This window comes from Ciconia boyciana, chromosome 15 (genome assembly GCF_034638445.1).
Source record: "Ciconia boyciana chromosome 15, ASM3463844v1, whole genome shotgun sequence".
Lineage (NCBI taxonomy): Eukaryota > Metazoa > Chordata > Aves > Ciconiiformes > Ciconiidae > Ciconia > Ciconia boyciana.
The window spans coordinates 4885688-4908387 of record NC_132948.1 but is presented as its reverse complement, the minus strand read 5'-3'; the positions used below and the strand labels follow the sequence as shown (position 1 = coordinate 4908387).

At 40.7% G+C, this 22700-nt stretch overlaps 2 protein-coding genes across 9 annotated transcripts in view; one reads left to right on the top strand and one right to left on the bottom strand.

Moving 5' to 3' along the window:
- The window catches only part of EIF4ENIF1 (eukaryotic translation initiation factor 4E nuclear import factor 1), a 23562-nt gene extending 7722 nt beyond the window's left edge, over window positions 1-15840 (top strand). For 3 of the 7 annotated variants that reach the window (XM_072880025.1, XM_072880030.1, XM_072880029.1), the window contains exons 7-19: window positions 1026-1201; window positions 3822-3957; window positions 4298-4477; window positions 6609-6838; window positions 8343-8414; window positions 8791-8974; window positions 9455-9534; window positions 9857-9996; window positions 10173-10257; window positions 11315-11447; window positions 12643-12987; window positions 13216-13380; window positions 13935-15840. In XM_072880025.1, coding sequence (XP_072736126.1) covers window positions 1026-1201; window positions 3822-3957; window positions 4298-4477; window positions 6609-6838; window positions 8343-8414; window positions 8791-8974; window positions 9455-9534; window positions 9857-9996; window positions 10173-10257; window positions 11315-11447; window positions 12643-12987; window positions 13216-13380; window positions 13935-14176 — 2168 coding nt within the window. In that variant the 3' untranslated portion in view covers window positions 14177-15840. The remainder of the gene's footprint in view (window positions 1-1025; window positions 1202-3821; window positions 3958-4297; window positions 4478-6608; window positions 6839-8342; window positions 8415-8790; window positions 8975-9454; window positions 9535-9856; window positions 9997-10172; window positions 10258-11314; window positions 11448-12642; window positions 12988-13215; window positions 13381-13934) is intronic. The other 4 variants (XM_072880026.1, XM_072880028.1, XM_072880027.1 and 1 more) reach the window with 4 other exon arrangements.
- DRG1 (developmentally regulated GTP binding protein 1) lies at window positions 13243-22700 on the bottom strand. 2 transcript variants are annotated; one of them, XM_072880049.1, is made up of 10 exons: window positions 22554-22700; window positions 22206-22329; window positions 21366-21541; window positions 20884-20953; window positions 20148-20317; window positions 19261-19391; window positions 18879-19046; window positions 17758-17880; window positions 17124-17271; window positions 13243-13385 (listed from the first exon to the last, which is right to left on the bottom strand). In XM_072880049.1, exons 1-9 carry the CDS (start codon window positions 22593-22595, stop codon window positions 17172-17174), a joined length of 1104 nt encoding a protein of 367 aa, XP_072736150.1. In that variant the 5' UTR covers window positions 22596-22700; the 3' UTR covers window positions 13243-13385; window positions 17124-17171. The 2 variants fall into 2 exon arrangements, with proteins under 2 accessions (XP_072736150.1, XP_072736149.1); XM_072880048.1 differs by lacking the exon at window positions 13243-13385 and having other exon boundaries at window positions 16844-17271.

The following is a 22700-nucleotide window of genomic DNA, read 5'->3' as shown; positions in this document are numbered from 1 at the left end:
CAGGACTGAGAGGCTGGGAAAGAAACGTGTATGGATGTTGAATGATATCAGGAATTTGTCGGTTATTAAGAGTCTTGTCCATTTTTTTATATCCTGCTGGTTGCTAAAGGCTTGGTTTAGGCTAAGCTAATGCGCTAAGGTACTTGAAATATTTTTTCTTATAGTAATACTAGCATTTGGAACACTGATTTGGACATACAGCTGCCAGTAATATAGCTTTAAGCTGAATTTGGAGACTCTGAATTTGTCTGCAGTCATTGGACTTCAAGTCTACCACTATTATTACCACTGCAAAAGCTGTAGTATAAACTTCTCTGGGGCAGGAGAGAAGATGACTTCTTAATGCTAGAAATTCCACAGGTGGAATTTCTGAAGAGTTCAGGTTTAGTTGTGTATTCACTTAGCTAAAATGTAGTACAGTTTCAAGTGTACTAGGTTTGTAGTCATGTCACAGCTTTTTTGCAGCACCTGTGCAAGCTTGCTAAGTCTTTAGCATGACACATGCTTTGCTCCTGCTGGAGGAGTATGAGCAATGTTTGTTGAATCTTGACAATATTAAGAAAACTCATGTCAAGTACCAGCTTCCAGGGAGCCTGCTCTCTGGGCCTTCTAGGAAGAAAGCAGGAGCTGCCAAAGGATTCTTGATGGAAAAACAGCAGCAGCTGTTAACTTACTGTAACAGCTGTATCCTCTTTGTGTGACATAACATCTGATCTGTTCCATGTACTTCCTGGGTTGATCAGGATGCAGTTGTTTATGCATGATTCAATGGTAATTCTTGTTTCCTTGAAGTAGATAGTCTTAATTACAGACTAGAAGCTCTGTGCTGGAGTTCTAGTGGGTCCTAGTTTCTGTTGTGGCAGACAGCAGCCAGCACAGTATAACTGATGAAATCTCACATAGGTGGCTAGACTTCTTTGGTCCTGTGCTTCTAATTCTTAGGCAAATGCATTGACTGTAGGCACTGTTCCTACAGGAAATGGTCAAGTTCAGTGACTCAGCAATCCCTTGATTTTCTTTTTAAGGGATAGAATGCAATGGTGGAGTGGTGGAAGAGGATGAAGTGCAAACTGTCCTTGCCAATGAAACTCCAGCAGATCAAGAAGTTCCTAGGGAAGCTGTTTTACAAGAACCAGCTCCAGGAGAGTTTGACTTCAATGAGTTCTTTAACTTGGATAAAAGTGTTCCTGGCCTGGCTTCGGTGAGGTTTTGTGGGGTTTTTTTTTTTGTCTTCTTTTTAAGACTGGCTGTATTCATGAGAAGCATTTTTGCTGCTGCTGCATTCAGTGAAAGCTAAAACTTCTTGCTTTGTGAAAGTTGCTTTATGCAGTGTGTAAGTCTGATGAATTTGCAGAGATTTAGCTTTGGAGTGTTAGGATGTTACTTCTAAAATGTTATCCCTGGGACTGGCTCCATCTCCAAAGAAAGTGTATAAGGCAAAGTAGCTGATTATTTTTTTTCTTTCTTCTGATCATTACTTAAACTCAAAACCAGCATCCCGGATGGATCATCTTTGGAAGTATTACAGATATGTTCAGAGAAGGTTCACTGTACAAACTTAGTATAGCTGAGAACAACCTTTTGCAGCTAAGTCTGGGAATTGCAGCAAATGGATATTTTGTGCAAGCTTCCTGGAACGCAGTAAGCCTGGAGACACCTGATGAATATGGTCTATGAGATATAGTTGCATTGTTATCAATACCAGTAATGTGGCTGAAAGGATGTATGTCTGAGAGGGTTTGAATCTTTATTACTTAAACCTCTGTATAGTGGTTAATTCATTATTTAGAACTATTACTACTGAGATGGAAAAACAAACATAGCCTACTAATTCAGTCAAAAGCATGTTTAAACAATGTTATTGATGTGACTAGTAGATACTCTGTGTAGCCCAAGTCATATGTGGGATGCTACTGATATGTAGAAGCTAGTAACGAGGCTATGAAGAAAAAGACTGACAGTTGCACCACGAGTTTCTTCCAATAGTGGATTTTTACCTCCAGCCATGATTTGATGGGGATTCTGGTACTTCTGTTGGTAGCGTACAGTTCTTGGAAATCTGATCTCTGGAGGTAATAGTGGATGGTTGGTGTTCACTGTTTTTAGTCTGAAAGCTGTAACTGGTCTGTATCTTAGCATGCTTTTTCCCCTTCACCACAAGAAGGGGGTAAGCAGGTTCAGCAAGTACTGACTAAGCATGGGCCTAATTCATAAACTGCTGATGTTTCTATTCAGACCTCTTTGTCACTAAGAAGAAAAGCTATTCTTGACTATTCTAGATGGTGTATGGCTGATTAGTAGATAGAATTTGAGTAAAAAGGCTTAGTGTTGTAGAAAAATAAATGTATTTTTTAAAAATTGTATTCTGATAGCAAAGAAACAGACCTGATACACAGTTTAGAAACGTTAAGGTTTTAAAAAAAAATAGAATCCTGACCTAGTCTTCAATGTGGAAAAGCCGCTTGCATTAAAAAAGGTTCATCATATGGTGCCAGTAATTCAACAAATAGCAGAGAGTTTGTTCTCGCTATAGAAGATGTAAATGATGTGTCTTTAGACTTGACAATCTGATTTTCAGCATATCTGCAAGATGGTGACTCCTTCAAAAGCAGGGAATTCCCAAGTCACAAAGTATCTGCTGATGAAACTTTAGTGGGCAGATGTTATAATTTGTCACAAGTGAGTCTTGAACTAGCCAGAGCATATTGTAGTATTCTTTCTTTGTATTGGTGATATGTCTGTGACAAGTGTTACAGTAGATTTGTACATTTCCTGACATAACTGTCTTAATTATTCTAACATGTTGGATTCAAACAACTATAACCAAATGGATCAATACTATCTTTTTTTTTTTTTGCTGTTGGAAATAGTGTTGAGTGCCCCTTGTTTTAGAGAAAACAGCTGCTCTGGCAGAAGGAAGCTGTTCTTCCTTTTGTCTAAAAGTAAACGTGCTGCATGGTGAAACTGCATCTGTGCCTGCTGTTTTCCAAGATAGGAAAAGCTGTAGTTTGAGTTAAATTTTATAATGCACTGTTTTTGAAACACTTCTAATGATTAGCAAAGATGTAAACAGTTGCTATAAACTGTAGTGACTTCTGAGAGACTAACTCTGTGAAGTACTGCTTAGTGACCTCAGTTCTGCCTGGAGGGAGAGGGTGCTAGCTGCCAGTACTTCGCTGATGACACAGACTCTGACTTCAAGAATGCAACCCTCTTAGTCCCAGAATGGTTCAGCATGTGAAGGGCAAGCAAGTGGCCCTTACCTACTGTCCTTCTCAGCCAGCCCTTGTGGGATGCTCTCAAGTCAGGGAGTAGTCTTTGCACTTCATTCCAGGCACTGTCCTTGGCCAGTGCTGGAACTGAATTGAATCATGGTTGCAGGAAATCCAACAGATCAGAGTACTCTTTCTGTACAGTGATAGGGACCAGCCTTTAGCCATCTGGCTGTCAGAATTACTAGTTGTTATAATTTGTTTTCATTCTTGTGGCAAATGCTTTTCAATCTTTTTGCACGTCCACTTTAAAATGGTGTCGTTAATAGTCTTTGCATGCTCTGATTATGCTGTTTCAGATATAGTTTTACTCTGAACAAATACTTAGTATAAATAAGATGTATGATGGGTTATGCTAACTGACTACACAAATGCTGCCATATTGGGGGGGGGGGGAGCAGTTCAAAGCTTCTAAATTCTGAGAGCAGCATCTAGTTGTCTGTAGCAGCAGAATCTCAGTAGCACAGTAAAGCTTCTCAAAGGTGTTGCTGATCTTGCTTCTGTTAAGGTTATCTTTTTTTTTTCCCCTCCCCTGCCTCCATAATCTAGATGATAGAGGATGTGCTGGGGGAAGGTTCAGTGTCTGCCAGCAGGTTCAGCAGGTGGTTTTCTAATCCTAGTCGTTCTGGAAGTCGGTCAAGCAGCTTGAGATCTACACCACATGAGGAACTGGAGAGGCTAGCAGGTAAGACTATAGGACAACATAGGGTCAGATAGCCTCCTTCCATATTCGTTCCTACTCATTCAGTAAGAACATGGAAGATAAAGCTTTAGGATAGTGAATTTTCCCACAGTTTAAGCACTTGACATTCTTTTGGAAGCTCTTAGAGTAAGCAGCTATAAGTTCCTTTTTTATTTTTTTATAAATGTTCTTATGCTCCTGATGACTTGCCAGCTGATCTTGGGCAAGGGGTGTGAGGCATAACTTTTCAGTGACGTATTGAAGTTGGTTACCGGTGTATGTTCATCTTGAGACATTGGGTTGGTAAACTGATGTCGCAGTGCTCCTGGTTTTGCTGTTTCAGGTCTAGAGCAAGCCATTCTCTCCCCTGGCCAGAACTCTGGAAACTACTTTGCTCCCATTCCATTGGAAGACCACTCTGAAAACAAAGTGGACATCCTAGAAATGCTACAGAAAGCCAAAGTGGACTTAAAACCTCTTCTCTCAAGTCTTTCAGCCAACAAGGAAAAGCTTAGAGAGAGCAGTAAGTGCCTCTTCAGATATTGTTGAGTTCTTGTGATGCAGTATCTCAAGGCAAGAGGCTTGGTATTCTGGAAACCTCAACTGCCAAGTCCAGGAGTAGGAAGTATTATAGGTTTACTTACACTACTGAAAACCCAATATTCAACAGATCTCAGTTGTGTCAATATCATCACTGATTCTTTTCATCCTAATCACAGGATGACATCAGGACTCTATCAGACTACTTTACTGGCCAGTAATAATCATACGTTAAGATGATGCAAGTCTTGATCTGAGTTTCCAGCTTTGTCTATGGCATTTCCATATGTTTTTCATACTGGAGACTGGTAATGTCAGCTCTGAAACTGTGTGGCATTTAAACTCTGGCTTTACCAAAAACTTAGTGCAAGTCATTCTTGCAAGCATCTATAATGGATCACACTGATCCATTAAGTATCAGTATCTAAAAAGATGACCAGTGGCTTGAGGATGTCAATTTTTTTTTCAAGTGTATACTGTAAACTTCTCAAGACTGTTGCTAGCACTTGAAGCACAGTGGTCTGTGCTTGCTGTTCAGTGCATTAATTAAATAATTAACATAGGGCCTACAACATAGGAACAGATTTGTCTTGAACAGACAAATCTGTCTTGAACAGATTTGCTAGCTTGGCTGGAATCACAGGATTCCAGGGAACTTAGTCTATTAGAATTCACTTTTGCTGCATCAGCTGTTCTAAACAGAGTTCAGGGCTGACTTTAAACTTAATGTTCAAGGGCACATCCAAGTTAGATTTGCATGTTTGGGCCCATAGCATGCACGGAGGGTACAAAATGCATGTGTTCTTTGAAATCTTAAGGTCTAATTCCAAATTAGTTTCTTTTTGGCAAGCAGCATGTATTGCCATGTAAACTGGATTGAACAAAAAGTAATGCTGCTCTCATTTCTGTGAAGTAGCTAGGAAGGAAAGCATCCAAGCACTGCAAATATTCTTAAGCATCCAGTCTGGGAGTAGGGAGTGTTGGCTAATGTGGAGAACTTTTCCTTAATTTGACAAATAGAATTACAAGTCTTTTCTGTGTTCTGCTTAGTCTGACTTTCCTACTAAAAGCTTTTTAAACTTTGATCCTCACAAACCAAGGATGAAGGAACAAAAAATTGTGGGGAAGCTTCCATTCACTCAAAAGTACCCGATGTGCGTTCTGTATTCCCATAAAATGCTGTACAGCTCTTCAAGCGTTGTGGAGTTTTCAGGTCAATTCCTCTCCACCAACATCATATTTTTCCTTATGTTCCATACTGCATGTCTGCATCATTGTTTCTTTTCTCCACCTTCTTGCCCAAATTTCCAGTAAGTCTTATTTCTTTGGGCCAACGTCTGCTACAGCAACCCATGGCATGCTCCTGTCTCTTCTTCCTTTTCTCTTAAGGTGTCATACCTTGTGATGTGTGTTAGCTGGTCCATAAAGCATGTCTAGCCTTGATGTCAGGCACTGATAGATATTTATATATGCACACAGGAAAAAAGTACAGCTTAACACTTGTACCTTATTCTGGTTACGCCAGTGAAATCTTTCTATAGTGGCTTTAATTTCTGAGCAAAAAAAAATCTACTGCAAACTCTATGCACACCAAACTAAGTGTGTAACTGTATCTCCAAAGTATCTAAATTTTCCAGGTATGTATTCTCTCTACTTATGATAGTTTTGGACAATTTGACATAGCTTACACTGTGGCCGTAAGACCATCTGGTCTCCTGGAGTATAAGATAAATGGAACTTTCCTAACTGAAGAAGAACAAACTCAGTTGTCAGATGAATATTACCTATTAAAAGCAGGTGAAGTTGCAAAATACAGTAACGACATGCCTTGCAGGATAAATGAAAGCTAGTGAGAACTTATCAGTTGAAACCTAAACAGGTTCTTGTGGAGTCTTACATGCCTCTAGTTGTGCATGGCAATACTAATTTAAATATTACAATATCAGTCTAAACACAGGTCAGACATGGTTTGACAGCTAGTATGAATATCAGAAGAGAAGTTTTTGGCTGTTCCTTGCTTTCAAACAACTTGTGTTCAACACCTGCACGAGAATTATTAGCTCACTTGTAAACAGAGAACTGTGGCTTACCAGTATTTCTCCTGTATTTCTCAGCACATTCAGGAGTTGTACTTTCAGTGGAAGAAGTCGAAGCTGGGCTAAAAAGCCTGAAAGTGGATCAGGAGGGGAAAATTGCTACTCCATTTATGGCTGAGCAAATGGAGGAAGCATTGAATGTCGCTGGCTCCAGACAGATCAAGAAAGATGGAGATATGACTGCATTTAACAAACTAGTCAGCAGTATGAAGGCAAGTGGGACTCTACCTTCACAGCCCAAAGTCAATGTAAGTAGCAGACACCTGGCTCTTCTGAAGTGTAAATGGATCTGTGCAAGACACATTATCAGAAGGGTCACATAAGGGGTTTCCAGTTCATAACATGTGAGCCTTGACTGGATACAGCAGCATGATAGCAAATATAGGCTTACTTTGAGAACATTGTTGCTTGGAGGGGAAACTAAGGGAGGTGCTTTGGTCACTCTTCCCTAGACAAAGTAACTGAAAGTGGGGCTTCTTTCAGTTCAGAGTTCACAGGGTTGATTTCATGTTGTTTCTGAAAGCCTGAGAACTCTATATGAGAAGTCTAATAACTGCCACCTTGAAAGTGGACCTGTGTGAATATCTAGTCCAGTTGATTAATTATCTGGATGTGAAGGCTATAAATACTTGCCCCAAAAAAGATCCTGTATGATGAAGAGGCTGAATCTTCTACTGTAGAGGACACTTTGATTAGTGTCTAAGATTCTCCTACGCTTGAACTCGTCCTGTCTGAACCTTATTTAATAAAAACAAATACGTCTGTAGAAAAGGTACTGTCTATGTAACAGATATCATCAGTCCACTCTTTATGGAAGACTTGCTAGTGTTAGTTTAATGGTTGCCTCAGTGCTGCTGTTAAAAGGTATCTCTGTTAAAATGGTTGTAGTATGGGTACAGTTAACACTTGCCTGAAGCTCAAATGTCTTGCTTTAGTGACTTTTGTTTTGATAGAAGTATGTCAGTGCACAATCTAATTTTAAACTTGGATTTTAAAATTATCTGCACTAAGATAAAACTTAACTGAGTGCTTGTTAGCTGAAAGATTAATACTAAACAACAGATGATACTAAGCTCTAGACTAGGAGAGACTGTAATATGAAATTTCATCCTGCCACTAACTGCCTAAACAGTATGCTTGACCCAGAAGCTATCAATAACTACTTCTGGCACCATAAAATACTTCTAACAACTGAGTAAGTCTAGAGTGTCTAAAGTTTTTCCTTCCAAACTCTACCTGAGGACTTTTAGCCTCATCCCACTTTACTAAAAGATAGTGAAGAATGTAAATTAGGCCTGTGAGGAAATTTGCAGACTGATTTCACACTTCAATTGAGACTTTCATTTCTGGCTGTCCCTTTACTCTGACATGTAATTTTGATGCACAGAAGAATATCTTAAATAATTTCTCTAATATACAAACACTTTTCAGTTTGTGCATAGTTTCAGTTGACCACTTGGCCCAATGTTTCATCTCCAGTTTACACAATTATGTAAATTCATATATCTTATTCAAGTTTGAGTAAGGCACATCAAACTACTTGTATGCAATCTAGCACTAGGCATTTTCTTAGCTAGGGAAGATCTGTGAGCCAGCTCAGCCCTTGACTTTGCTGGTATTTTACTTGGCTGATGCATAAACCATGGTTCTAACAGAACAGGTGAAATTATTTCTGTCACTGAGACACACATGGCTTCTAATCAGTCTGATGCTTGTTGTATCTACATCTAATTTATGTTTTCATTTTCTTAGCAGAGCCTTGAGAGCCACTTAATGTCACCTCCAGAGATGCCAGGCCAGCCTCTAGCAAAGAATATTCTGCAGGTACTTCTTATTGGGGGAGGAAGTACTTAAAAGGGCATCCCCAAAAGGAAAACAAAAAATTATTTTAAAATAAGACATTTAAGGCAATTATGAGATCTGTAGTCAGACATTACTCCCTATAGAGGAAAGAGAACTAGTCACTAGCTCAGTTTACTTAGAAATTTGTCTTGTCATGCTATTTCCCATGATTACAACTTGAAAATGAAAAGCCTGGCTAAGTGCCAAATTCTAAGGGCAATCCAGAGTTGGTGTATCTAGTTGCACAAGTCCACCTTGTCTCTAACTGCTATAAATAGTGTAGCCTGTAGTACAGTAAAATGAGCTTGTTGGTATAAATTGATCATATTCTGAACGTTCTTTCATTACTTACTCTTAGGAACTTCTTGGTCCACCCATTACCAGACCTGCTTCATCAAATGTCTTAAGTGGCCTAATAGGTGGTTTGGAACCTGCAGCCTCTTTACTGACACAAAGAGCACCTTCTCCCCCTATTCCACCTGTGTTTCCAACTCGAGCTGCCTCTGCAGATTACCTGCGTCATAGAATATCTTCACCCATTGGTGAGACTGGTTGCAAAACAGGTTTTTTTTCTTTATTTTAAAGAATGCTTTACAGAACAATAAAAACTTTCTGGCACTTGGTGGGCAACTAGGTCAATGTCTGCCTCTTGAGTGCAAGATGCCTTTTCACTTACTAGTCTCTAATGTTAAATTATCTTCAAAAAAAGTAGATATCTGACAGATCAACTAGGCCTCACAGTAAATTCTGGTGTGGAGTAATGTGCGCAGTTACTGTTATAAGAAGCCAATTTTCAGGGACTACTTGGCCATTTGTATTGCAAAACACAACCCGTAGCCTCCCTGTAGCTCTCCACCCTAGTGACAAGGAAAAGACAGCTCTGTGTAGACTTAAGGGATGAGCGGGGAGTCTTCACAAGGAATCCTTAATTCATGTAGAATTGTTCAACTTAGGAGATGTATATTGTATATATTGAAATAAAGTGTTAGTCACTTTAAATATGACTGTTGAATGTTCTTTAGGTTTTGGACAAGGTTCTCAGCAATTGCTTGGTGATCCATTTCCAGGTGTAAGGAAGCCCATGAGTCCAGTTGCCGCACAGGTTAGATTAAATGCTTTTTGCTTAATGTGTATTCATCTCTTCTTACATTGTGTGGTCTAGAACTAACTGGTAGAAATGCATACTTAGCTGTTGCATTCAGATGTTTATCCTTAATTAATCTCATTGCAATTGGACCCATCTTAGAGTACCTCATGTACAAGACTTTTTGAAACTTCTATTGTCTGTCAATAAAATAGATGGCTGTTGGAGGGCAGACACTTCGTGAAGGCATTAGTAGCTATAGCAGTAAATCTTCAGTATCTTAAACATCCAACCAAATACAAGCTTTGATTTGTATGGTTTTTGTACAACTCTACTTCAGATGAGTCCCTTGGAAATACAGCAAGCTGCATTGGAGGGACTAGCATTACCACATGACTTAGCCATACAGGCAGCAAACTTCTATCAGCATGGCTTTGGTAAACCACAAATGGACAAAAGCAGAGATGGCTACAGAAACCGGTGAGTATCCAACTGCAAAATCTAAGGGGTACACTGTCAACTGATTTTTTTAATGTATTTTCTTTCACTAGATATTAGTACTAGTGACTCAAGTTTGTATTGGTTCTTGGCAATCCTGCCTTCCATTCTGTGCCAAGAGTAGAGCTGCTTCTTACTAACTTCCTGTCCATTCACAGGCAACAGCGAGTGACTAAATCACCTGCACCAGGACACAGAGGGAATGCATCTTCTCCAGCCCCGACAGCATCCATTACTAGCATGGTCAGTACCTAATGCATAATGATTGTAGGAAAAGCTGTAAAAGTGTCTGCAGTACCTAGATTATAGCAATTGTAATTGATGGGAGAAAGGGAGGCCATAGAGGAGTTAATCATTCATGTTATATTGGTGGCCACATGATACAAGAACGAATTACACTTCATACTTAACTGAATGTCTTCACTTTGGAAAGCAGCCTTTTCTGATTGCTATCTTATCTTAAACTGAAGAAGCACCATTAATATTACCTTGACCTGGTCTTCTGAAACCAAAGGAAGATAACTATGAAAACTCAGGCCATCGTATTTTGGTACTTAAGTTTTCAGAAGACAAGTGCTGAAAGCCAGTAGCCACCTTAGGGAACACTGGTCTTCACATATGAAGTGACTAACCTAAGTGTCTGTAGGTTGAAATATTACCTAGGAGCTTCAGGGTCACTTTGAAAACAAATAAAATCTCAAAGATAAGCTGTTGCCTACTGCCTTCAGTACTATGTAGAACATTGCTTTGATCTAAATTTTCCAATTAGTCAAGTACTTGCAGCTCAGGACTAACACAGACTATCAGCTGCTAAATCAAACAAGTACTTTTGTTTGTATACTGCATGTGGCTTCCACAGATGCTGTGTAACTTTGGGGGAAAAATACAAATGAGGCAATAGTTTTCTGCAGATCTGTCAGCACTGAGTTAATACAGATAAGGCAGCTCTGTAGGAACTGTTGAGCTGCTGTTCTGAACCAATAGCAAAGAGGAAACAGCTGTAATTTAAAATACAGCTTGTCTATTTTGTTTCAAGCCTGTTAAGGTATATTTAACTTTGAGGACATCTGCTGGTTTTAATAAAGGTATCAGACTTCTGCAAAAGCTAAAGAGAAGTGCTTAAACTATAGAATAAAGCTATGAAACAAGGTGAAGTAAAATCATGGGCACACAGTGGCTGACTCTAAAGAGCTTTAAATGGAAAGGATGTGCTAGAATTGGTGTCCACCCACAGCTAAGATAGCGTGGCCTAAATAATGAGCACTGAGTAAGGCGTTGCTTCTTACTATGTTCTCTGCAGCTGTCTCCTTCCTTTACACCTACCTCGGTGATCCGCAAGATGTACGAGAGCAAGGAAAAAAGCAAAGAGGAGCCAGTTTCGGGGAAAATGAAAGTCAGTGATGGTAAAGATGAAAATCAGAGGCCAAATGAAGGTATTGTAATGGCTTTAAAATAACACACACAAAGGAGATTTGGAATAGAATCAAAGAGCTTCAGCCCATAATATGCCTAGGCTAACTTTAGACATTCCCCATTAATGGAGATGAGGAGGGTGTAGAAATGAGCCTATAATAAGAAGCAGTGTTAGAGCTATGCAGGGGATACACTTCCAAGTGCAGTCTTCCAGCAGTGTTGGGTTTAAATCAATTTTTTTCTTACCTGTCAGTTTGTGAGCCATAGTGACACTACGAGGCCTGGACCAAAACTGTTTCTTTGCAACTGGTCTTGATGAACAGCATATTAACAATAATGCTTCTGTATCTCTCTACACCAGTAATTGAATACAAACAACTTATAGCTCTCTTGAGACATGTTAACTGAACAATCAAAGCTGAGACCAATTAAGCTCTTCTAAGTGTAGCAGATCAAGGAAACATTTTGTTACATTAACTGATGTAAGTGGCTATTAAAAGGAAATGCTCGATACCAATTGCCTGACCCAGTAAGACTAACATGCCTAATTGCCAGGACGTTGTACTTCAATACTGGTAACTACAGAGGTAGCTTGCAGTTCCTATTATACAGTTGACTTTTTTCCTCTTAGCACTCCCAACTATTACTGCTACCTCAACTGGCTGCAGATGACTCTCTTAAGATATTTTAGGCTTTGTCTAACTGATCTACATGGTCTGTAGAAGTAGCTTCTTGAGGTGCTTTAGTGTTCCAGATCTTGCTAAGCAGATGTCACGTAGAAGGCTGTTGCTAACCCCCGGACACATCTAAACTGAAAAACCACTTTGGGCTAGATTTCTGGCACAACTCTAAATTATAATCTTGTCTAGGGAGGATCCCTTGTGCCTCCTGTCTCCTTTGAGACTGACTCATCCATGCTGCCAGTTCAAAATTTCTAAGAAAGAAGAAAAATAAGAATTAAAAGTGGAGTTACTGCTGATTCTGACCTAATTTAAGCTTGCTGTCAAGGGATTTCTGTGGAACATATTCCTTCTCATTACCGTTTTGAAATAATTTGGCCAAAAGCATCCAGGAAAGACAGATGCTTACTATTAAATACATATGACTAAAGTTCCAGCTAGTCCTGGAATCTAGCTATCAAATCCAGTTATTAGCTTTAACTTTCATTACATGTAATCTCTAGCTGTGGACTATAATAGTTGTATTCAATTCTAGCTACAGATAACCTACTGTCTAGTTCTGTGGAGAATGCAGATCAAGAAACTTTGCCCACCTTAGGTACCAAACTACCTGCACTGCAGCGCTCTGCATGTTCCACACCTCTTACCCAAGCAAATCGTTGCACCAAAGAGCAAGACTACAGGCCTAAATCAACTGGTAGAAAGACTCCTACAATGGCCTCCCCAGTACCAGGAGGCCCTTTTCTTCGTCCTGTTCATCAAGTACCCCTTGTTCCCCATGTACCAATTGTACGACCTGCTCATCAACTGCATCCAGGATTGGTCCAGAGAATGCTGGCACAGGGGGTTCATCCGCAACATCTTCCTCTACTGCAAGCAGGTAATCCATACTTTTTTTCCCCTATAAGTTAATGCACGTTCTCTGTAAGACTGACTTTGTGTTAGGAACAGCACAAACTGATACACGTTACTGGTAATGTTTATTACATCAAAACTTACCTTTCAAATTAGGCAATAAATTCCAACCCATCTAAATATATAAACATTTGTTTTGCTTTAAGTTCCTTATGCTTATTGGGTAAGAAGTTTCCTCACTCTTGTTCAACAGGTATGCTTCCTCCTGGAGTGGACCTGTCTCACTTGCAGGGAATATCTGCTCCCATCCTTGGCCAACCTTTTTATCCGCTACCAACAGCCAGCCATCACATCTTAAATCCACGCTCTGGGACACCTTTGCAGCTAGCGATGATGCAACAGCAACTACAACGATCAGGTAGGCTGAAACATAAAACAGGAGTGTGAGTTTTAGAATACTGACTAGCCTGCTCTAGGTATTATACTTGTTGGCCTGTGTCAGTATACTGTGCTAACAGGAAGCTACTTTGGTAATTTAGGTATTCATAATCACTATTGTGTGGGTATCAGAGCAGTTTTGGCCACTGCAGATGCTCTCTCATGCCAGAAGAAAGTCCAAGTGAAGCATTCTGTTTCAAGATATATGTTGCTGTTGACAGATCTGCCCTTTGCAGCATGTGTGCAGTCTTTCCTTCCTTGCTGAGTGAGAGACCACCCATCTATCTCAAATAAAATGCTATTTGATGCTGGTCTTCCAGTTAAACCTGCATGATACTGTGTCCAGAACTGGCAGTGTCAAGCAGTTTATGGGAGCACTAACAAGAGAATAAACATGTGGGGTCTGGATTTCCCAGGGTTAATGGAATGAGTAAAAGCCACATTCAGCTCACATGCCTTATCAGGTGCTCTGGGCAGGTGCTTATCAGGTTGCTCTGGGCAAATCTCAGTGTCACACTGCTTCACCTCTAATAGCTTTACATTTCACAGGCACTGGAGCGCAGGGATCGCCCGCCGGTGCACAGACCACCCCTCAGAATGTGCTGTCTCGGACTGGATTATCTCATGGGCACACACAGCTTGACCATCGCCCCAGCCAGAGAAGTGGCTCTCCCATTGGCCTTGCAAAATGGTTTGGTTCAGATGTCTTGCAGCAGCCTCTCCCTTCCATGCCATCCAAAGTCATCAGTGTAGATGAACTGGAATACCGGCAGTGAACAGTGACCACTGGGTGGGACGCTTGTGATTCTTTAGACTGGATAAAAACGTCCATAGTCAGGACTTCACCTCTGTTTGTTTTTTGGGGCTTTTATTTTTAGCACTCTGTGCAAAATTTCTTTTTGAGAGACTAAAGCACATGGCACCTGTCCTGGTCTCATGTCTGCATCAAGACTAAAGGATCCATTACGGCTTGAATAGTGAAGCCTGTGAAGAAATTTAGATGCAAGACAAAGCCAGTTTAATCCTGGAAGTGTCTATTTTTTGTTTTTGTAAGATATGTGAATGAAGTGCTGATATTCTCTAGTGTAGAGGTAGCAGCTATGGATTCCTCCTGCAGAAAACTAAATGTATAGACCCTTGTGTACAGACTTGTGTATAAACAATCTTTTGTATATATACACATAGAATAGCCTTTTTGAATCTATACAGCTGTACATAAGAGTAGCTGGTAACAGTTGAGCTTTAGTTGTGCCTATGGTTTGGATCTTTCTCCATTGTACATGTGGGACTTTCTTTAAGATTAAAGTTGCATATCCTAAGTGTGAGTGAACAGGATAAAGTTGCTTTACCTTTTCTTGCTGCTCATCTCCTCTAGGTCTCCCTCTCACATTCTTCTGTCACCTACTGTGCACTCAATGTAGCTAAAGTGTCAAAGTAAAAAGCCCACATCTTGCTGTCTGTATAACAAAGGTCTGATTCCTTCTGTGTATGACTCTTGCCATCAAATGAGAGAATTGTTTAGTCTTCAAACAGCCTTGAGGATGGGACCCGGTACAGTAATGATAAAGCCAGCTCTTTGGTCTGCCATACGCAAAGAGACTGTAGGTACCTACTGGTCATAGCTCTTTCAAGAGGGCTGGTGCTGGTCCTTGTTCAGCTGCAGTATTTTCCTTGTTTTAATCTTTCAAACCAGTTACTAAAGGTCATCAAAATGGAGCCTGTAAATCCTCACCCTTCAACTCCTCAGTTATAGCTGTGGTATATTCTATACTGCCTTCAGTCCTATTTATAGAAGGGAGTCCCAAGAACTGTCCTAAATCTAGTGTGCATCTACTGATGCGATTACTGTGAAACTTGCCTTTGGAGTCTTGTTCTGTGGCTTGAAAGGGGGAGGATGGGGTAGTTTTGTGATCTTACTGTGTATATTTGGTTTTAAAATACTATGTTCCTTTTAAGCCTGATTCGCTTTCCTGAACAGTTCAGTGTTCTCTTCCATCCTTCTACTGCATGGTTCCTCACTTCACTTTCTCACTTGTGTTGAGTCTTGTACTGCTGTCATGTCCTCTATCTAGCTTAGGCCATTGTGCTCTTTTAAAAAAGGTGAAAGCAAAACCAGACTTCTCACAGACTTGCTCTTTCTTAGGTCTCACTGAATGCAAAACCAGCAGCAGAAAAAAAAAAAATCACTTGACTGTATTATAACAATTGCCAGCATGCTGTGGTGGGTTTGTTTCAGTCTAGCAGAGACAATGTTGTACAGAAATAGCAAGCTGAAATCTCCAGTGTGGATCTGTTGGGGTCACCCATACTTCTAGTGGTTGTTCCTAAAACAATCTGTGTAAAACATGCAATCACCAGCTTGTCCTTGTAAGATTGTTTTCATACTTTTTTAACTTGACACTTTCCCAGTAACATTCTGTAAATAAAGTTGATTCTACCAGCTGTCTGTATCAACTGCTCTTGAACTAAACTATTATATCAGTATATTGATTAATTTTTACTATTGTTCTTGTGTGTAAGCTAAAACCATGGTTTGAGCTGAATCTCTAGAAAATTTCAACATTAGTTTATCTTCATGTGGGGGAGAAGAACAGTCTGCTTTGAAGGTAACTGGCCTCACTGAAGACATACAATGGAATTGCTGCACTTAAAGGGTTTTTTTGTATGGCTATGTTTAAGTGTAAGGAATGAGATTCCAGTGTACTAGAAGAACTCAAAACTAACCAGCTCTAAAGAAAGGGTGAATGAGGTTCACTGTCCATACTTCTACTCTGCCCCTTTCTCGTCAAGGCTGATCAGAAGAACATCTGCAATAGTTCAGCTCACATATGCAGGGATCTACTAAGCTTAGAAAAAAATATTAGGGAAAATGCTTTCTTACCAGGCTGAGTAGCAACCACTGTTGCAAGGATTTAATGCCTGAATGGGCATCTGAAATTGCTGTACTTCTCTCTTTATATGCATAGTAACACAAGGGGGAGCATTTTTGATATATTTCAGTAAACAACCTTACTTCCTTTTTGTAGGAGAGCAAATGCTAGAGTCTAATGCATTTGGTAAGCTTTTTGCTCATGTTAGAGCTCTAACTTTACTTCTATTAAAAAGCAATAGAACCACTGCTTTTAGAGCAGCCTGCTTCTCTTGTGCAACTTATTTGACTTCTCTAAACTAAGCAGGAAATTCTTTTAAGAAAATGTAAAAGCTTCCAGTCACTAACACAGTAGAACACAAGCACCTAGTTTACTTCCAAATGTATAAACAACTGAAAAAGTGACTGCTCATGAGCAGAACCTACCATCTTTTCCTGCAGGACTATTAATAGCCTTGAAGTATTCAAACAAGAACATTTCAGATTAAGGCAGCCAGAGCTAGAACTTTGTGTCCTCTAGCACTGTTTCATAAGATATGCTTCTCTAGCCTCTGCTTTTCATGTTTTATTTTAATTTAGAACAAAGTAATTCCTGATGTGAACTTTTCTCCAATTTAGAAAGACATGTACATGCAGTGGAAAATCATCCCAGGCATCAAAACTTCCTTGTAAGATTCTGCTCTTGTGAAAGTCACTTAACATGGGTTTCTCATCTGTAAGTTCTGCCAGAATGGGACACTGCCATACAAGTTGGCCAGAAACATCAGTTTTGCCATGCAGTAAAAACCCACCATAAAAATCCAATACCCATTTGCTATAGGTTTGAGATAAATGGCCTGTTCTTTGCCACTTACAACTAATGACAAGTTTCAGGCACAGTGGCAAACCGTGTCAGAACAACTTTATTTCTTCACAATCTGAATAACATCCTCATCTTCAAGAGTATGGTCTTTACCAACTTTTTGAGGGTTGTGTTTAACAGATGAACCCCAGACCAGTGCACTGAAAGGGAAAGAAAAATCAAATTTAAAAGGCTTAGAAGTAGAATATGCAAACAGTAGAACAGCAGCTATTTCTGTCACAAAGCTAATAGAGAAAGCAATGCTTAAGAGCTATTTTTATTCTCCTGCAAGTACCTGGATGAGTGGTCTGTGTGAACCAGAGTACCAGCAGATCAAAACAAAGTATGAAGTCATCCAAAATACTTGTGCATACAGGACATGGCCTGTAATGCTGCATCTAGCGCTACTTTCAAATATAAAGAAAAACATTTACCCCATAGAGGAAATTTATCCAGAAAAGAGCATAGGAACATCAAATATAGTAATTTAAGTATTGGGTTTAATTGTCATAGGGAGATCTATTCCATTCAACATCAAAAATATAAAAGCCTGTTCTCCCTTTTAGTTTACAAGAGAATGAAGGAATATACCAGGAGGCAGATTATTTTCTATTCTCTATAAATTATTCTTTTACAATAATACTTACTATTTAAAGTCTTTAATGAGATTTTTGTGGATCTTCATGCAAAAATCCTCCACTGTGGTCTTGCAGTAAGGTAGTACCACAGGAGAGGTGTAGTCTGGGAGCTGCCCTTTAGGTTTGGTGTAGCTGTAACGCAGATGGAAGAGTCAGTCAATACCAAAACCTCCTCTTCTCTCAACCCATCATGAAATTTCATAGGTTATTCGCACTGTCATCCTATGTGCTTGTGCCAAGTTCCCACAATTTCAGTGGTGACAATAGATATTCTGTAAATTGTTTGGTGTTCTTAAGCTGAAAATGTGTCTGAGTAGCCAATGGCTGCAGCAGGTTCTCCCTTGTAACTGCAAAGGTTTATCCCTAGTGAGCTTTCTGTAGTTGCTTAAAAGAAGATGAAACAGGAATAGTTGATAGGAAAGAACATCTACAGTATTATGGTTCTGGTTTGTGATTTTTTTTAAAAAAAACTCAACATATTACTAGGAAAAAAACTGACAAAGTCTATAGCCCAGATACCTAGACACACTAAATCCCTTTTTACCATAGATTTTATATTGTCACAAGAAAATAGATACCCTTTTAAAAGATTACAATTACTGCATTATGAGTATTAATAGATTCATCCATAAATTAATTGAAAGAAATGCATGGTATGAGATAAACCTGTAATAATTTATAGTAAAAATATCTGAAAGGGTAGAGGAAGAAATAAATTCATTTCTGTTAAGAGAGCTGAATACATGTCACTCATGACAGACTGAAAAGAGGTACCTCTCAAATTCATAACTTTGCACTAGATTTGACCAGAAGTCTGTATTTTCAGGAATTTTTTAAAACTTTTTTTGGACTTGATTTCACAAGGTCCTTGTTTAATTCCCCTACAAGAAGTTCAAAACACAGCACTTGTGACTGTGAGGAAACTCTGTCCATCACACAACAGACAAGAGGAGCACAATCTCCAATTTACAGATTAAACACGCTTCAGTGACAAAAGACATCCTCATTTGAAAGTTAGTTCTATACTAGTAGAAAACCATTCTAAAATAATCATCATTCATCCATTCTTGAGACATTCTGCAGTCTCCACCTTACACTTAACTCCACAGAAGGCAGCAATTAGGACTCACATTCGTACTAGCTTCAAGTAGTCCCAAATTTTCTCCAGCAGATCATCAAAGTTCCAGCGATGATGAGCAGATATGGGTACACAGTGGGGTACTTTGTAAATAATATCTAGTTCCTCAATGGAAATCTGGTCAATTTTATTTAGGACGTAAATGCATGGGATGTAAACCCTGCAATGAGAAGGAAATACCGTTACAGCAGCCTAGCAGCAATGCACTGCTACCTTTGAAAAAGCTTCATTTTGTAAAAGGACAGTAAGGTGCTAAACAACACTTGTTGATACCACATTGCTAGCTTAGCTTCTGTGGGAAGCAGACCTCAGAGATGATTCTTTTCTTTGGAATATAAATTGCAAGTATGCCAAACCCAGGGTCCCAGCAGTACCTGTTCCCTTCAACAACATCAATTAGGTCATCAGCAGTGGCGTCGCTGCGCAGTGTGACATCAGCATTGTGAATTTTATACTCTGCTAAGATGCTCTTCACTGTTTCAGTATCCAGCTCGCTCTGAGGACACTGAACATAGACACAGTATTAAGGAAGGGAAAAGTTTACAGTCAAATCAAGTATTACAATTAATAATGCTGTCCCCTAGCAATCGCTGCATACAGATCACCAGAAATAATACCTGCATTGTAAGTTATTGCACTTGACTATGATTTCACCATAGTTAGCCTCAGGAAAGGGAAAAAAGATTTAAATCATAACAGCTTTATTTATATTAACGCCCCACTGATAGCTGCAATCAGACATTTCAGAAGTAGTGTTTCCTGTCAGTCTGGGACCAGTTGCAACACAAACCCATGTATCTACTGGTTCAGTGCCCAGACAACTACATGTTAGGTACCTAGATCCCAGAGCAGAGTTCTGGTTTTTGGTATCTCTGGCTATTTCTATGCTTTTAAACATTCAGTGGTAAATGGGAAATGAGGAGTAGTCCAGGTTGCAAGGCCTGGAACTCTGAGCAATCTTCTCCAGAAGGATGCTGTAGCCACCAAGCAAGAGGCAGTTTTTGCACACTCTCCTGTGGGCCTCAGAACTTGTAATTGTTGGAAAGCGACCAAGCCTCTGATTTGGGGGTGGGGAGGTGGTGGACTCCTAGGACAGGTATTGGTGGCCTCCAAGAAAAGTAACTCACTACAGCACTGTACAGCAGTTCAGCGTCTAAAGAAGTCATAGCATAGGAATGGTCCCAGGCACACCATTAACTGCAAATGCCTCTTTCTTCAAGCATTTTTTTTTCATTTTGGTTGAAGAAAACTTCCAACTTACTGTGGCTGTGAGGTTAATGCCTCCTTTATCCTTTTTTTTAAAGCCGATATTGGGGGGCTTACTATTCAGACGAATTCCAAATCCCTCCAGTTCATTCTCAATGATTTTCTTGTGACCAAGGGGTTTCAGCACATCCAGAACAATCAGAATGAGATTACAGGTTCGAGCAACTAAGCATCAGAAGAAGAAAATCATACCTCAAAAAGTACAGTCACACAATCTGAGACACGACAAGACAAAATATGGCTCAGTGGACTGATGACAATATTAAACCCCTGAAGGCCAGTACATTGCTTATTTTTAAATTCCAGTATAAGACTGAAGTTTGTAGTGCTGGCCAAGCATCACTGACAGATCCTTACATGTTATATAAGAATCACAGAGGCTGGAAAAATCTTCCCTCCTGTCTACATTCAGAGCCCAGAATGATGACAATAAGCTAGGCAAAGAAATTAAGACAGCAGCCTTGTTTAATATGGGATCACATCTGCCTTCAAAATTGGTAATATACTTTCACTGCAGTGTCAATGCAGAGCACGAACTCAGCAAATGCATAAAGCCAGAACTGAAAACAGAACGAAATGAAAATGGCTACTGCTTCACATCAGGCAGCTTAATTCCTGCATACAATTCAGCTTTTTAAAGACATCAGAAATGGTGATTCAACCCTTTATTCTCATAAGCTGTACTAACTGAACCAGTGATAGGATGCTGCCTGCAGCTCTAATATACTCACCTGCAATGACTTGCCGTCCTCTGCCTTTACCATCCTTGGCACCTTCAATAATTCCTGGGAGATCAAGTAGCTATTTGTTCAGAAGAAGGAAAGTAACTCATGAGAAAAATATTTTTCTTCATGGAGAAAATAAATCCTACTTTTACCTTTCTCCTAAACCAGCTGACTCCACTGCAAATCTGAATAGAATATGGCAAAATTGTTTCCCCTTTGGTTCTTATACGTTGTGTTATCCCTGGTGCCCTACTAGTACAATGGAACAGATCATCTCATACAGAATATGAGAACTACCCCAGGCACTTCTCCCCAGAGCAAAGTGAAAAGCAGGGTAAAATTAGTACCTCGTGGAAACATTTCCAATGTATTCTCAAGCCCTTCTACATGTCACTTCTAACCTGCTAATGTCAGGCTAGACCATTCAGCCGTAACGCCATTGCATCTACATATACAGTCTTATCCTCACAGACACAAAAAGATCTCACCTGTATCTTTGCTCCTTTGTATCTAATGACTCCAGGCACGGTAGTTAGTGTAGTGAATTCATATGCTGCCACTTCAGAGTATACACCAGCAAGATTACTTAGAAGAGTAGATTTCCCCACTGATGGAAAACCCACAAACCCAATTCGGGCATCACCTGTCTTTGCAACATCAAAACCTGCAAATAAGAAGCAAAAATATTTGTTTAAAAATTTACATTTTCTATCTTCTACAGTTCTGGACAGCGGTCCTGCTACTACTTTTAATATTGCCTGAGTGAAAGCCAGTTAAGTTTCCCTAACAAGGAGGATGAGGGTATGAAACAGAGAGTTCACAATCTATATTGCCTTGCATCACTTTGTCTGTATAACACTCCATGGCATGTACCTGTCAACAAAGTGTAGGCTGCAAGGCTTCCCAGTGGGCTATACCTGACTTGGGTGTAGGTGGAGCATTCCCTTTAAGCACTGCGCAATTCACACCTTTATATATAAAAATAGGTGCCTGCTGCAAGATGCTTCTTCATGTAAAACCCCTAAGACTTCTGCAAATACAATATTATGTTAGCCAAAACGCAGAAGTCCTTTAATTTACGATTCAACAAGGGCTCCACCCCAAAGCCCTATAAGGGACCACAAACCACGGCTAAGGACCTGTACCGGGAAGGACAAGAGGGAGAGAAGGCTGTTCCGATTTATTCAGCAGTCTGTAACGATTTAAGCGGACAAGAGCCATCCCCGTTAGATCGATTTCCGTCACACACCCCGCACGTCAACAGGGAGGAGCGGCCACTTCTGCAGAGGCCGCCGAGGCGGCCGGAGCCTCCCCGCAGAACAACGCACCTTCCCCGGGGCCGCCGCCGCCGCCTCCCTTGGGGGTGATGAGCTCCCGGCGTAGCTTGGCCAAGCGGGCCTTCAGCAGCCCCAGGTGGTGAGCCGTGGCCTTGTTCTTCTGCGTCCGGGCCATCTGCAAGAGCACGGAACCGAGGACTCACCACCGGGAGAGGCTCTGCCGGGCCGCACCACCCCTCGGCTCCCGCGCGGCGCCTCACGACCCCAACGGCGCCGGCAGGGCCCTGTCACTCCCTCACGGAGCGGTACCGCGGCCGCCGCCCCCAGAGCCCCGCGGCCGCCCCGTCTAGCGCCTCGTGCCTGGCCCATCCCCGACCGGAGAGAAGGCCGACGCGTTACCTCAGCCTCGATCTCCGCGATCTTCGCCAGCGTGCCGCTCATCTCGGCGGCACCTCTCGGCCCCGGCCGGCAGCCACCACAGCAGCGCCCCTCCTCAGGCCCGGCCCGACAAGCGCGCAGGCGCACAGCGGCCTCTCGCGGGAGCGA